Source organism: Ylistrum balloti, unplaced genomic scaffold, assembly GCF_031769215.1.
Source record: "Ylistrum balloti isolate Yb309-2 unplaced genomic scaffold, AGI_CSIRO_Ybal_v1 Utg370744, whole genome shotgun sequence".
In the NCBI taxonomy this organism is placed as follows: domain Eukaryota; kingdom Metazoa; phylum Mollusca; class Bivalvia; order Pectinida; family Pectinidae; genus Ylistrum; species Ylistrum balloti.
This window is the reverse complement of record NW_026782438.1, coordinates 424189-440520: the sequence shown is the minus strand read 5'-3', so window position 1 is coordinate 440520 and position 16332 is coordinate 424189. Positions and strand designations below refer to the sequence as shown.

The 16332-nt window shown below is 34.2% G+C and overlaps 1 protein-coding gene across 1 annotated transcript in view; it reads right to left on the bottom strand.

Annotated features, from left to right (window-relative positions):
• Positions 1-16332, bottom strand: part of LOC132558009 (carbonic anhydrase-related protein 10-like) — a 59708-nt gene that overhangs the window by 32627 nt on the left and 10749 nt on the right. The window contains exon 2 of the mRNA XM_060222530.1: positions 3387-3434. Coding sequence (XP_060078513.1) covers positions 3387-3434 — 48 coding nt within the window. The remainder of the gene's footprint in view (positions 1-3386; positions 3435-16332) is intronic.

The following is a 16332-nucleotide window of genomic DNA, read 5'->3' as shown; positions in this document are numbered from 1 at the left end:
CTTCATTTATTATCATTATTACAATATTTTCTGTGAAATACATCAATTCAAACACGTCAAACTTCAGTACTTTGAGCACCCTGCACAGTGTTGTATGTGATGAAAATGGACTGGCCAGGCCATTTAAAGCATAATGTGACAGGGTAGGGTGTCATCTTATGATATATCAGTGTGATGGCACTAAAAACATTTCGTCAATGGCTAAATCATCCGTGACAACCGTCTTTATTTTCCTAGCAAACAAGGTCATGACAGTTCATTGGGATAGCACTAGAGAAACAGATTTAACGCTGCTTAATCCAATACAAACGTTGCATGATTTCCTCAATGTGAATGTGTTAATCATCATACAGATACATATTTTAGGGTTTTTTTAGGGATATGTATTCAGATAATTTCATATATACACGGCGTCCACAAATGGTGGTAATTGTTGGAAATGACCTTTCACTGAAATGCGATAGCCCAGAAACGGTACCAAGGCACGCATACTTGTCACATTGCCACAACGAGGTTCCCATAAAGTCCTCGGGGAACATCATTGTCTAGAAGAATTCTACAAACTACACACAAATGAGAGAAAAGGAGACAGTGGTCGAAGATGTTTCAACAGCTGTTGACATTAGATTCTCTCTGCACACAACTTACTCTTTCGAGCTGCATGAATTTATCGGAAAAAACTGCGGATATACGCTTGAAAAATAATTAACCTGTGGCTTATTGATTAGGTGTTTTAAGTAAGCACAAGTCATCTTCCTTCTAGAACCCAGCAAAGGGCGACAAACCTAGAAGAAAACAGTGGGTAAAAGTAGTGGGTAAAAATCAATAAGAATGCATACCAACCCCAGTTTGACATAAGGGACGGGGGCGGGGATGGGTGGATAGGGGAGGGGTTCTTTTAGTCGAGATGGCAATTGATCGGATTTCTGCCTTGTAACACTGACCCTGTGAGTTGGGCGTGAGAAGTTACCCTGTTATACCCAAAGTATGATTCGTAATAGATTAAATTTACCGTAGATTTGGACTTTTTCTTTTTCAAAACAAGCAAAAAATCGTTTACTCCCAATGTTTATTTGAAATTGCCTCAATTTAGGCCCCAGTTTAGTGTTCGTCCCTGAGAGGGAGGCACACGGCTCTGTAATTGTCAGAAATACTAGTCTTTAATAGTTAATAATTCCTACTTAACGCTTGCTTATCCTTTGTCCCCCTTAAAGGCGAAGGGGGAATTCTGGTGTGTGCCTTCGGCGGTAAACTTCATTGTAGTATAACGTTGATATCAGTTCCGCTGTATCACAAGGAAACTTACACGACCATAACAAAGTCTTCCATGTGAGGCCGTTCTTAAATGACATTAGATATTGATAGGATATTGAACAACATCAAACTTCAACCAAACAAAACCTTTCACTTAAGATAGGAGACTAGGATATACAAACTCAAATCTCATTAGCACAAATTCTATCATCATAATATCATCAGTCACGGTCATGAGAACCGACAATTTAACGGTTTTGCACACTAGAATCAATATTACGTGGCCTTTTATCTAACAGAAAGTGGACTAACCATAGGTAATATCGATTTGTCCTCTTTCTTTCATAACAAAATGTTGGCAATCAGCTGATGGCGATGCTAGTAAGAGAATTGGATGAAGTAATTCCATTTTTCCAAAAGGAGGTATGTCAGATTAGTGTTTACAGTCCTCGTCACAGTTTAAATCATATATTGAATTACTGAATTATGGTAACGTTTCGGACCATTTCATAGTGTTATCACACTGAGTGTGTATGATATTAAAAAAGTGTTTGGTCATTTCGAAGTCCTAAAAGGACATAACAGCTGTATGATGCGCTTCACGTCATTGTGTTGCTCAACATATGGTCCATTCATTTTCATTTCTTTGTACAATTTTTGCAAGTCGCAGTTTGTTCGATATGAAAGCGTTTTCCCCAATATTTCGATGTAGAAAACTTAAAAATAAACTAGCAGCAAATATTTTCGAGAGACGTAGATTGACAGAGATTGTGCGGATGCTTTATGGCCGTCATAGAAATCTTAATGGAAAATATTCTATTTCATCAGTCTTCTCCTAGCTTCAAATTTAGCCCTTAGCATAATTGACAAGTCCTCGAAGTCTAATTCATTTTTCGCTCTACTGAATCTAATTATAAATTTGTATTATAAGGAACCGTTCATTTGTGCGTCTTTTTACAATACTGTGATATCATGTTGGACGTGTTTGGTACTCGTTAGTGTACCTGGTGGTTCCGTTAATGTTCAACCTTTTCTCATTTAAAACTGTGACATTACTTGGATTGACCACAATCAGCAGATGATGGTTACCATTCCGAAACTTTTGGTCTTACTATTTTTTTTTTCAGACACATCTGAAAATACTTGTTATTATAAATTTATTGTCTTTCTATTTCAGTTCCATTAATGCCATGTATTGAATACATGTACTTATTTGAAATTAGTGTTTCATTTTAGATGGTTCTGATATTTTGATCATCCGGTTTGTTTTAAGTGTTGTCTTGAAACTAACATATTTCGCAAATAAACCCAAAACTAGTGATTGAAAATTCAGTGTATTGGAAATTAATTCATTAATTTATGTTTTATGCTAAGGATAGAACGAAAATAACTGATATTGCAAACTTTTGAGATGTTTATTGTTTTGAGTGTCAATTACATTTTTTTCGTCTGAAATTGAAACTTATTGAAACTTGAGAAAAGGGATGCAATGTCATCAAAACAGTACTAACAAAATGTATTCCTAATGCATTCTCTCAAGTTTGTGTATAACAACGATGTTAAAATCATTTATTAGATGCCACGAGCATGGTAATCACAGACTACTAATTTGATTTATATCGTTTAACCTCCTAACAGCTAGGGCCATCAATTACACCTATGATAAATAATTAGGACATATGAAATATTCTAATTGCTTCACCTATAGACTAGTGCCACCTGTGAATCAACAGCATTAAAGGTGATATATCAAATCTCCCTTTTGACGATAATACCCTTACTCGTCTAAATACATTAGTAAAGCGTCGGTCTACTTGTAAGTTTGGACATTAACTTATGAACACTGGTCATTTTTTAACTTTTACATTTACCAACAGCGCGTGTATTTTTTTAAAGTTGTGGAAGATGTATTGTCAATGACATGTTTAAGAATAATAATAAAAACAAGAAAAACAAGTAATTCTAGGCTACCATAAGTAAATACTTAATTTGATATGCTGCATTCATTGAAATAACTATTAGTAACATGTCATTCAAAAACGGAAGTTCTAAAAATGGGACACACGATACATTATCCAAAATGCTTTCGGCATTTAGATCACGTGCGATACATTTCAACAAACAAACCTTACCTGCAATGACGTCATAACCCCACCACTGTTTCCATCTGTCTTCGACAACTACAAAAAATTAAGATAATCAATTAACAAGGTGTCTTTAAAGTGAAAGGCATATGCGTCTATTCTGTCTAGATTCGGGGAAAACTATAGACAGTTTCTCATTTGTCTGGAATCGACCAATTTATCACCCTAAGAACCATCATGCAACATAAAAGTGATGTTCACATCGGTTATGATATACCTGATATAGAATTAGTTGAAAGGATTGAATCAAATCTGGACGTATGTCTAGCTAAATGTGGTTTTACACTTTCATTTAGACCACTGAAATGTCAAACGTTCTCCTTGAAATAGCAATGTTTTTAAACTAAGACACAAGTTTAAAAATATCAACTTTTAAAATCAGCTGGCAATCTCTGTCACAGAGAAGAAGAGTTCCGGTGATACAGATGACTGAAAATACAATGGCTGACAGTCATTATTTGAAGTTACCATGCTGGTACTGGTTTTGACACCTTCCATCATTGAGGAACATTCAAAGTCATTTTCCTTGTCTCTGTTAATTACACCGTTCGTCAATTTGGAACGTACGCTAATAGATGTACATGTACAGTTACAATGGGAGAGAAGACGAGTGTTCGACAAATTGATGGAATATTAGCTCAAGTGTGGAACAGCAACTCCAGGGCAGGCCCTTAGCACGTCTGATAGCTGACGAAAAACGTCCTTTTGGGATTGTTTATGGTATGTAGCAGCGTTGGGAATGGTCACTATAACACGTAGCGCTGATGAGGCAACGCTTTTCCACAAAACAACGAACAAAATGTGATATTTCACCATTTTGAGTCAGTCCCCAATGGAATACAATAGCGGGTCGTGCAGACCTGCTTTTAAAATATACTAGCATGAGTCTCACGGCACAAAGAGATAAAAATCCTGCTCAACCAATGTCACATATGGAGACAGTCGACTAATCACGTATAGATCTATAAATGTGACGCATGCCTAAATTTATTTAATTTCCGCAAGACTGAATGCTGTTTTAAGATATACCAATAACGGAATCGAATGAAATAAATCACACAAATAAAGAAATAACTAACAAACAAGAGGAAAACTAAATACGAAATTTGAAAAGGCCCAACCAGCATATGATACAACCTGGGCGTCGGGTAGCCATTTCGATAATCTGAGCAGCTCTTAATTAAAGAGAGGAAAACTTAAGACAAAAGGAAATCTTTCTACGAAATATGAGAAAGATCCATTAGGTAGCGATATAAAGAATTAGATCAGGAAGGACGCTGCGCGGCTGGAACAGACGAAAATATGATGGTGGTCAGATGAATAATTCACAAGCATATGTAAAACTTCAACCAATTTCAAAATTGCATTTGTGTCTATAATCTACATAAAAACTGGAACAAGAAATAATATTGATACATGATATTTGTATTCCTATCAAAATCATAATAAACTAAAGATAGTTAAGCATCATTTTTTCTACGAAAGCAATACGTCAGATGTAAATCATGAAATTGTCATGTGCAAACGCAATAGGTGGTTTCATACATTAAGTTGCTGTGAAAATACCATAAATCCCGTTATTTGTTGAACAAGATGGCAACATGAAACACTTGTTTTTAATCATGCAGAACATTTCCAAGTAAAGAAGATCTGATTAATCAATAAGCTAACTGCGCTCTGAAGTCCAGAACTGCAGTTGCCATTATCCCGTCTGGAGATCGGTATCGGAAGGGATTTGGCCGAGACCCAGTGGCGCCGTCGTCATGTCATGTCAGCCTGCGCCGACTTGGTCAACATAACGTTCCTTTATAGAGGCTTATGAAAATTTGGCTTTGTGCTTTTATGTTTGGGCGAAAATATCTCAGTAATGCCGAACAAAAGTATCTGCGCCGTCATTGACTTTGCGCAATTTAGTAGTCGTTGAAGATTTAATTGTAGGATGCAAATTGTTTCTGTAGTAAAAGTTGTGTATTTACCGCAAATTGGATTACAAACATATAACACAAAATACAATCAATGCAATAAAATGTGCTGTACCCTTGTTCCTATGTTGATATTTTAGCGAGGTAGCAATTAAATTTGCGTTAACATGAACCCCTTTCAGAACTATTTATTAAAAATGAAAGCATATTTCAAAATACAGTATTTGAATTTGGACTTACATGCTTAAAAATAACACAGAAATGTCAAATGAAAACAGGCGAGAACTGCAGATGTTACCATGAAATGCTAATTTTGTATTACGCTGACAAAAGTAGATCTAATAAGAGACGGTCAAAATAATACAAATGTAACAATAGCTTACAACACAAAGTACATCATCTAAACCCAAAAAGCCATATTATTTTGTTTTGATATTCTTAGCATATTTCAGGGTCCATATAGTGTCTTCATCACAAATTAAAAATTTCCACCGGTCCTGTGGAACGGTCCGCTCCATATTTTGCGGTCCTATATTTCTTCTTAATGTCTTTGTGTTGTTTGAAAGATGAATATTAGTAAAACTTTCAGTCTTTGTAACGCATTTTAGTGGCAATGCATCCTAAAACACAGGACTTGCTTAAAAGGATGGATCAGTACCGACAGGATCCCATCAAGTCAAGATAACAATACATGTTTACAGATGTCTGAGTCAGGAGACTGAGAGCTGTACCACCTTTCTCGTAAATTATAATCACTATTATGAGTCCCATGTCATGATGACAACAAAGTTGTTCCGGTTAATGTGAACTGTATGTAGGCTGGTGACAGATTCTGTTGTTTTTCCATGCTTTTGTAACATGCAAACGTATGATGTATTTTCCTTTGACACGAACTTTTTCCGCTGGAGACTTCGGCCTTTCTTAACAAGTACCCAATTACAAGAGACCAGGGTCCATGGAGGAACTTGTAAATCTGATCATTGGGCGTTATACATTGTGCGAATTTTAACACATAGTAGCATATCTTTATCCATTTCAAACGGTAATACTGCAAATGATACCATGAAGTAAACCATATATCATGTTTTCAACATCCATGCAATATGTCACGATATCACTGAACGTGTGTATCACAATAAGGCACCTGGATATCAATGTAGTATAAAATCGTGAAAATTTAAATTATTATTTAACGTTTGATAATCGTTAGATTGTCTGTCGGTTCATTTCTTTTACACCTTGTTCTCTTTTGAGGACGTGCAATTACTTACTCGGATGGACCAAGTTTACAAGGCCGATGTCGGCGATGAAGCAGAAGACGCTAACTCTTCATGAACACATGTTCTTATTCTACTTGTGACCGTCAGTCTTTCTTTTGTTCATGTATTGCCCTAGTTTTATTTGCCATGAGTTTGAATTATGATTATGTTGACATGTTGGTATTTTCTTTTAATTTTTTTGAAACAAAGTCAAAAATGGTTTTTATATAAATAAGACCTTTTCGCTTAAACTGGTGATAAAAATCGAGTACATTTTAGTGATTTAAGCGTTCATGTTATTTTCTGTCCTTTTGCTATAATTAAGTACCACTGCTGTCTCGGTTTGATATTAAGCAAAATTATTTTTAAGTAAAATCGCTTGTTATTGAAAGCAAGGGCCCCAAAATATATAAATAGCATTAGTTCTGAGAAACGTTTATGTTAATAGCGGTCGTGTACTTTTCAGTTCATCTTATGTTTTGTACAATAACACAGGTGCTTTTCCCCATCATCGTGTGAAGACGGAAAATCACTGAAGATGTTCTGGCTGTTATTCTTTCATTTGACGTCGGTGGAAAGAAAGTGGATATGTAGGGGCCCAGAGCCATAATTCATTTACGTAAGACTACATATTAATATTAATAAAAAATATTTTGTCTGTATCGACTAATTTAGCAGAAGCGTACGTGGTAATACTCTGTACGATATGACAATTACGTAGAAGGGAAGCGTTGATAGATTGCTAGGAATTACTTTGGTCAAGAGGTTATCGTCAGAACGCCAATCGATTGAGTATATTTGATGGTGTTAATTAGTGCTGGGCATCTGTCTTAACGCGCCTTCTCCGTGCTGACCACTCTGACATCACTTGACACGACAAGAAATAACATCAATTACCACCATCATAATTAAATCAGAGTTAATTTGCAAATGGTTTTCCATCAAATCTTATGCCCCTTCCGACAAATAAGAGTAATCATCTATGGTGTACTTCCAAAATTATTTTCGAATAAGTGTTTCCCTCATAAAAATTCTGGAACTTTACTAATCGTCTAATTGGACGTTCATATTCTAAAAATTGTAACCATCTTCTTTGTACGTTAGTGTCATAGGGAAAAATAACATCATGATGTGACTGTCATGTTAATTTTGTAAAAGGCATGTTTAAAAACATATTTCTGTTTTAACTATGATCGCCTTTTTGAGATTTGAACAGGGCGAGCAACAGACTTAGACAACTATTTTCCGATGTAAAACCGAAAAGTGTTGCCTATTTAGTTTTAGCTGGAAATCAGAGATGTGCGGCGACCTGCTACAAAAGAACAATAGGTAAACCACTGGCAATATGTGTATACGTTAACTTTCAGTAGGAAGGGGTAATCTCGTGTAACTTGTATTCAGTGCAGATTTACTCCTCAAATATGACTAGCTAGATACATTAATAATGAAATTGGGTGCGCGATTTGTTTGGTACTTTACCATCGTAGTATGACTTTGTTGAGAATGCTTAAAGACAAATCTGGCTATTAGTTAGATGGCAGATGGCACTGGAAATAATTTTATTTATAACTTATTGTAAATATCAAGGAAACACCAAATAGGTATTAATGACAAAGAAAAAATCAAATTATCTCCTGATAAATAGCATATCTTGATATTTTACGTGATTATTTAAAGGCGAGGCAACGAATATTTTGCGCTTCCTAGTGCTATTACACTGAAAAAATATTACCTAGCAGGACATCAAATCTTGGTCACATCATTACACTACCACGACACTGAGTAACTACCACTTTATAGACTCGATGCTCTCCGCACAAAGGCGAACGTTTACCTTAATTCAAAACGTGAGGCACTGTGAAGGGAGACATCATGACATTTTAGAAAGAAGAGAGCTCGTACAGGAAATTTAAGTTGCTCTTACGAAATATCCTAGACGAACATAAAGTGCAAAATATCATGTTTAACCTGATGGATCCTATTCCTAAAGGCTGAAAATTTTTGGGTACTTAAAAGAAACAAAATAAGTTTACAGTTACTCTAGGGCAAAATAGTAAGTCACGTTCTCAAATGAGAACAAGATATACAACACCGGAACCAATAGGCAAACTAAAGAAAGTAATTAATATTTCACACTTCTGCTGTTCCTGAAGTAACCAGAAACAAAGTCATTCTAGCACATCCAAACTTTCATTGCTACATTTATTTTACAAAAGAAATGATCATGCCATGCAATTTTCCAACAACAAACCAGTACCAGACACTATCAGATCCCGTATACGACATGACCGTTTACTAGCCTGATGTCGAAAATGGCTCTGCATGGCAGCGTTCTCCATGATATACCACGACAGACTGATCTGACGAAACCACTATCGCTCAACAGGCCGACTGGTAATCATCACATACTACTCCCCAGTATATCTCCGATCAATAGTTTCAAAAAATGACTTTTATGTTTCCTGGTTTTACTTTCACGAGAAGATTACAAAAAGACGAAAGAATAATCTGTAGAGACCATTGTGGCCTATACGTTTTAATACATTTTCTGTACAATGAGTGATTATGAATCATGTTTTAATTGTCAAATGATTGTATTATTGTAGAATAAATGCTCGCAAAGATTGCTATGAATATTTCAATTCACCTATATCGTTTTTGTTATTCGAGAAACATATCCGACGAATGAATTTTTTCCCAATAGTTTTCATAATCTAAGGAGGAAATTTGCAAGGAAAAATATCTCTTAATGAAATGCCATGTTCAGTAACGTGTTTTTTACCACATTTGAAACTTTTGACATCTTATTAAGAAATAATGAGAAAAATTAAATTTTCATTTTGATATTTCCATTAAAGTATCTAGTTTGATCGACACTTGTGTTGTCTCCCCTACTAAATCTGTCGATAGATTTCGCTGGGATAGTAAGAGTTATACACGTGGAACTAGAAGCAATATAAATCACGGCAAAGAAAGCGACGATCACTCAGGCGTATGGCCTTGAAAACCAGGCGTTTGACGTTTCTAGGCGTATAAAGAAACATCGTCACGTAAAAGGTGGCAAATGCTATTTGATATTTAGAATGACATGTTTCCTAGTTTTGTCCAAAGATAAGCAGAGGAACGGTTTCAAACGCCGTGGTAAAGAAAGCCAAAAGATGCTTTGATGAGTTGTATTGAATTATGGTATAAGTGAGTTTGCCCATTTAGGTTTTGGTATTTCTTTCGGTCAATATTGTTATTACCTTTGTCAAAAGTTAGGCAGATATCATCACTAAAAGAACGAAACATGATGTTGTGTAATTTAATATCTAAATCAACTTTACCCAATCATCTTTTGTTTTATTGAAAAATGTATACACTGTTGTGTGTTATACAATTTTTAAATCTTGGAATCTTCTTCCAAATGAAATTCACCAATTGCTTCATATAACATCCATATGAAAATCTTTCTTTTTTTAAAGGTTGATTACAATGTGTCTTTTTAAACATTTAAGGTGGCTTGCAATGCTGTTCACTTAAAACGATTTGATTGTTCAGCTTTAAATACATATAAGAAGGGCAATTCCTCACAACTAGTACTTAATAAGTGGTGATTAAAAATGCATTTCATTACTTAAATTATCCTTGAGAATGAATTTTAAAAGAATCAAACCCGTCAACTGATTAAAGAAATGCTTTTCATTCAACTAAATCGCCTAATTGCCCTTTGTATGACAGCAGAAATATCCGCTTGATTACAATTTTTATTCCTTTACAATGTCGACTTTATAGACTGATCTAGCAAAAAGTGTCTATCAGATGGAATTTCAAATGAGTTTCTAACTAGTTTCCCTAATAATCGAAGAAACTGTCGAACATTTATTTCATTTAAATTCGAGATTTTAACAGGAATTCCTTTCAAATTATGACTGACATATTATCAGCTGGTATGGCATGTCAAAGCAAAGTGTAGTCGCAGTTTTGCTTCTGTTGGTAATTATGACAACTTAAGCATTATTACAATTTCATGGAATTCAATATCATTTTGCAAACAAAATCTTAAAAAACAAATAATATCAGTTCTTTGCCATCAATGTCTGCAATGTGACGTTAGATTTCAATATAATCCCATCCTTTTAACTTTAATCAAAAAGTGATTTCTGCCTTTTCAGTTTTATGACAAGCTGGCAGAATTAATCTTCTGCATTTTAAAAATGTTCAAAATATCACTTGTTTTTAATTTCACATAAGCCGAGATGGGATTTTTAATTTATTTTACAGAATATGACCTTGGATGATTTCAGTTTGACTTTAACGTACCTATTGACATGACCCCTTTAGTTGATTGGTCAATTATTGTCATTTGTACGTTATCAATACAAAACATAACGTATATTTCAGAGAATCGTCAAAGAGGGAAAATATAGCAAAATGAAAATAAAGTTAGAATCCGTTTATCTCCAGCAATGATATAATTTGCTGCCAAAATTCATAATAGTTGTCGAGTTTGCTTCCGAAATGCTAACCTCACAACATAAATTGTATTTGAAGTATTGTGGCACAAATATATATATATATTATATATATATATATATGGATATCAGAATAATCACTGCATATGTACGAATTGAAATCTTTAATCAAGATCTTTATGGTCATATTTCTGGCCACGTGCAATGAAAGCTTGGTTAACTAGAATAGATACTCTGCAGAAATTTTACAAACAAATAGTATATATGATTTTCGATTCAATAACAAAGACCAAATACTGTGAGACTAGATTTCCTTGTAGAAAAAGACAGCGGAAATTGAACATTACATACATTTTCGTCAAATGACCATTACATCTTCAAGAATGCTGCACACTCAAATAGAAAGTGTCATACTGTGTAACAGGCACTTTGGCATGCCATTTCGTCTTTCTAGTCTATTGCACCGACACCGCAACGACCCAGTTGTGTTTCCGTTTGTGTTACATCAAATGGTGTTACCATGAAAACACTATTTTAACTACTGCTGTTTGTCATGGTCTAAAGACATATCGTCAGCCTTGCTCATAAGAGCAACGACTTGAGGAAGTGTTGAGGTCGATAATTAGCTAAAAGACTCTATCAAGATTCCGCGTAAAGTCGTCTCTTACGACTAAGCAACAGGAATGATAGGTACAACATATTTGTTTTAGATGTAAGGTCTGGAACTGATTATTCTATTCCCACTAGATCTCGGAATATACCGAACAACAGAGATGTAAAGCGTTGTAAATGATCAATTTCAATCTGTACTACGTCCCTAATAATGAGACAAAATGAGAATAGTTAGGCTGCCTAGATGTTGCACCAGTCGATTGCTATACTCATGCTCTTGTTCAATTACATTCCTGCTATTCTAGAGGAATGTGGTAACATATCGCATCCAATAAAAAAACTTTTTTCAAGACATAAACAAACAAAAAAACCAAAACAAAGCAAAACCTGGAGAAAAATGACAATTGTGGTTTTGTTTCATTACGATTGTATCCTTAATTTACATCTTATCGAAGATAAAGTTTATAACATATAATATAATTTGTCGTGGAAATGCCGGTGTAAAGCATGTCCGTTCTACTGATTTTGTATAGAATATTTTCTTTATATATTCATATATAAATTGACGGATTTATTTTTTAATTGATAGAATTAGTATTATGCTCTACAATTAATGCTGCAGGTCTGACAGAAATAACTTGTATTTCAAACTATTCATCAGCCTTTCAGAAATGAGGAAAGTGCATTCTGTATTGTTTAAGCGTATTACCATAAAAGTCGTTTGAATTCCGACTCTTGAGTAATCAGTGTCTTTCTACAGAGAAGACAAGCATATAAGTCGTAATAACTCTGTTAGTATTGCAGTATTGTTCGTGTGTTCTAATGTTAGATTAGAAGCGCAGCCCAATAAATCCATGTTTCCGTAACATGATTGCTGTTTCGCATACAGAGCATGGTGGTTATATTGGGCAATTTCACAAGATTTGAATTAGATCTAATTATAACTGTCTTAACAAACACCGAGGAAATGTAAATCACGTCAGCGAGCATGCATGATATGATTTGTACCCATTCATGGAAGGTTTATCACAGGATTTAAAGTCCTTTGATAGATGTTAAGTTTGAGTATTCTTATGTTATTACATTCATATTTTAGCTTATTGAATGAAAATAAAATATTCTAATCGATGATTTGAATTTTGTAATCATAGCTGTATGTAACCGTTTATATAATGTATTTTACCTAATTTCGTTCTGACGTAAGGTTTGTCTGTCAAAATCAGGTAAAATGAACCGTTATTTCAATTATATTCCACTCAAGGCGTGTTTTCTTTAATTAAGACACTTGGTAATGTCTTCCTGCAGTTCTATATTGTGCAATTACAGCTCCCACAGTATTGACATCTGCAAAATTGCAGAATAAATATTCCATTCAAGGAAAATTTGAGTACTTTCAGAATAAATTTTCCATTTAAGGAATACTTTTTGTACTTTCAAAAAAGATATTCCATTTAATGAATTCTTGTGTACAGCCACATTTTCGTTTCTGGTTTTCACACTGAAGTTTGAAAATAAATGTCTGAACTGATAGAGAATATCTGAGTCATATAATTGGATGGCTGGCCTATTTTTAACACCAGCTTGAAATAAGAGAAATATTCTAGAAAAATACAGCAATGTACATATTTAAACATGAATATTGATATCAAATATATGCAAAGAATATTATATCTTTGATGTTAACTTTAGCTGAACCGTGTCGTGAATCCGACACAATAATGATAAATAACAAGAGGAGGTCTGATCCAAGAAAAGTTAATAGAATTTAAGCAATTTTTGGAACGTTAAGCATTTTGTCTTACATAAAAAATCAAATTTGATATTAAAAAAAGTAACTATACGGAATTCTTATGACTACGAAACATGTTTACCGTCAGAATTTCTTTAAACAATAAACACTCGAAAAAAACATATGGTTTAGTGTCCCAGTAAGACACCAGGGAGAGTTTCAAATTTTATATTGAACTTAAAACTCACAAATTATCACATTTCAGCAGCTGACCTTAAGTGTAACCATGCAAAGAAATTGTATGAATCGCAGAATATGATGTTATCTGTGTAACGTTTATAAGAACAGCAAAACAATGAAAAAAGGACACCGTCAGTAAATCTACCATGTTTATTTCTTATGTTTAACCTCAATACCTCACGAATACTAAACCCCTTGTTGACAATGGCAGTATTTTATATGTCTGATTTATATTTAATTACCAAATCAAATTTTTCATCGGCCACGAGGGCCCTGTTTTAGCAAAGTATCAGCTCTGATGTCCTTGAACCACCTGTAAGCTATAATAATGTTATGGAATGTCGATGTTGGTACATTCATACTTCGGCGATACTGTATTATATAAAACTCTGTAGTCACAGGAACTAATATGATGACTGTGTCATGAAACAATACCTCAAAAATATCTCGAAATTCCTTCAATTTTCAGAAATGATCCCAGTTCATTATAAAAGCCAAACCTTTCCCCATAATACATTAAGAAGCTTTTCTCATCGTGTGTCCCTGTCAAATGCGGTATTGAAAGGCAAAGGTCCAAGGTTCGACTCTTCGGTTGCAATGTTTAAGGCTTTGACTGTATAAAACGCAAGATATACTCGAATTCCTTTTCAAATGGTCTGCACTGCCAACTTCATTACAAACGATTGTGTGATGTGGTGATCCCATGCAAGATATGTCTTTCTTTAGTAACCACCTTTTGGTTAAGGTATTTAATTTTATGACACGAGGTAACTTGAGATCAAACTTTTTGTTCTCTTCTTTCAAGTTCCTTACTTTATCGTTGTTCGTTTTTGTCTTTAGAGTTTAGAGTGTCTTCCTATGAGAGAGAAAGGTTTTGGGTTGTATCCCTTGACCGTGATTAGAAATTGCTAGTCGGTTGTCGGTATCATGTGATTAAATAAGTTGTGCTAACTGGTCAAAATCATAACCCTTTAATGCACTGGGACTATAACATGCACAACCAAAGGGCACTTAAATATTACCTCATTTCCAAACAATTGTTGTTACATTTTCATTAACGATAGAAACATGATTTTCGGAAAACATCAACAAAGAGCTTATAGTTGCATCTGAATAAAACCAAAACTGATACATCTTCATTGCAACTTTTGACAGTTATTATTCTTTTGTGGTGTAATGCAGCACTGTCATCTTTACGACAGAGATTTTGTATATCATCGAGTGCTTCGAGAAACTAGACAAAGCAAAGCTCATAATAATTTTTTTAAATAATGAAGAGGCACATGTGTTTGAAATCAGGAAAGTGTCTTATGCCTGCTACATTATGCACACATGGCAATACCAATAACTTTGAATTGTGTTATTCATATCTTTCCGAAATCATTATTCATGCAGGTTTGACACAATCCTTTATTAAATTGTTACTTTACGTGAAATATAACTGATATATACTCGACTTTGTGCACATTGATGATTTTCCGTAATTGATAATGATAGCCGATACATTTAGGACAGAGAAGTTAACTGAAACATAATTAAAATCTGAAGTAAATACAAATCGTTCTCATAAATGAAAGCAGTGCTACTCTTCAATGATAGTGATATAAATATGTAAGTGTTCCAAGCTACCATTTACATTATAGTATGTATTAGAAATTTTTCATTCTTTATTCTACATTTATCGGAAAAATAATCTTTGATGTTTTCATGTTACCTTGGTATAATTAATGAAAGAAAGAGAAAGTGATATTTTAGTTATTAAACACTCCTGTTAATTACTGAAGTCTGGATCTAATTCTGCGAATATTTTTTTTTTTTTTGTCATCAAAGTGCTTGACCATAATTAGACTAACGTGTAACAAAGTAACAAAGGTAAGAAATTCCAACATACATATAAATGTAATTGGCTAGTAATTATTTAGAGAGCATTTCATCAAGATGATATTCACTAACAAGTAAGAAACAATAACTTGAATACAAAGATAACACGATGACTATATTTTGTTGACATGTGGCCGACGGCATATTATTGTCTTTTTTATACAATAATCACGGACTTTGTTTAGGTCAATTCACGTTAGAATGAGATAGCTTTGCGTACCACGTGCAGGAGCCGTCATCCTGTCTCCTTTCATATCCAGCAATCGATGGAAGATTTAACAGGGGTAATACTGCACGCAATGTGTAATCAGAGTCGAATGAATTATTGTAATGCACCGACACTTAACTAATTTGTATTCAAAGGGGTTATATGATTCTAAAACAAGATTCTTAGGGTTTTCCAAGACAATGAAAACAAAATAACCTTTATCAAATTTATCGTCTTCACTAGTGTTATATAATGAAATGTTTACGTAAAGGTTGGTACAACAGATGGCCTTTTGATTTGGTTTAATTAGGGGTTTAAGTTATTCTAATGGATCTGTTACTATGAACACCGTATAAGTGACAAAATGACGGTACACCAGCATTACCCTGAACTAAACTTGCCTACATTACAATGACAATATTCCTGTCTATCTATACTGTAAGAAGGTCCAAGGGACAGAAAACAGGAAAAAACTTCTAAAATTCTAAAAATGACCGTAATCGCAGTTTCAAAATAAGTTTTAAAATAAAGGGAAAAAAACCAGCTACTGTTTTGTGATCAGCTGGCCTATTTTTCCTTATGGTACGAGACCTTGTCTTCCAAATATTGCGATGAACATTATTGAAGTT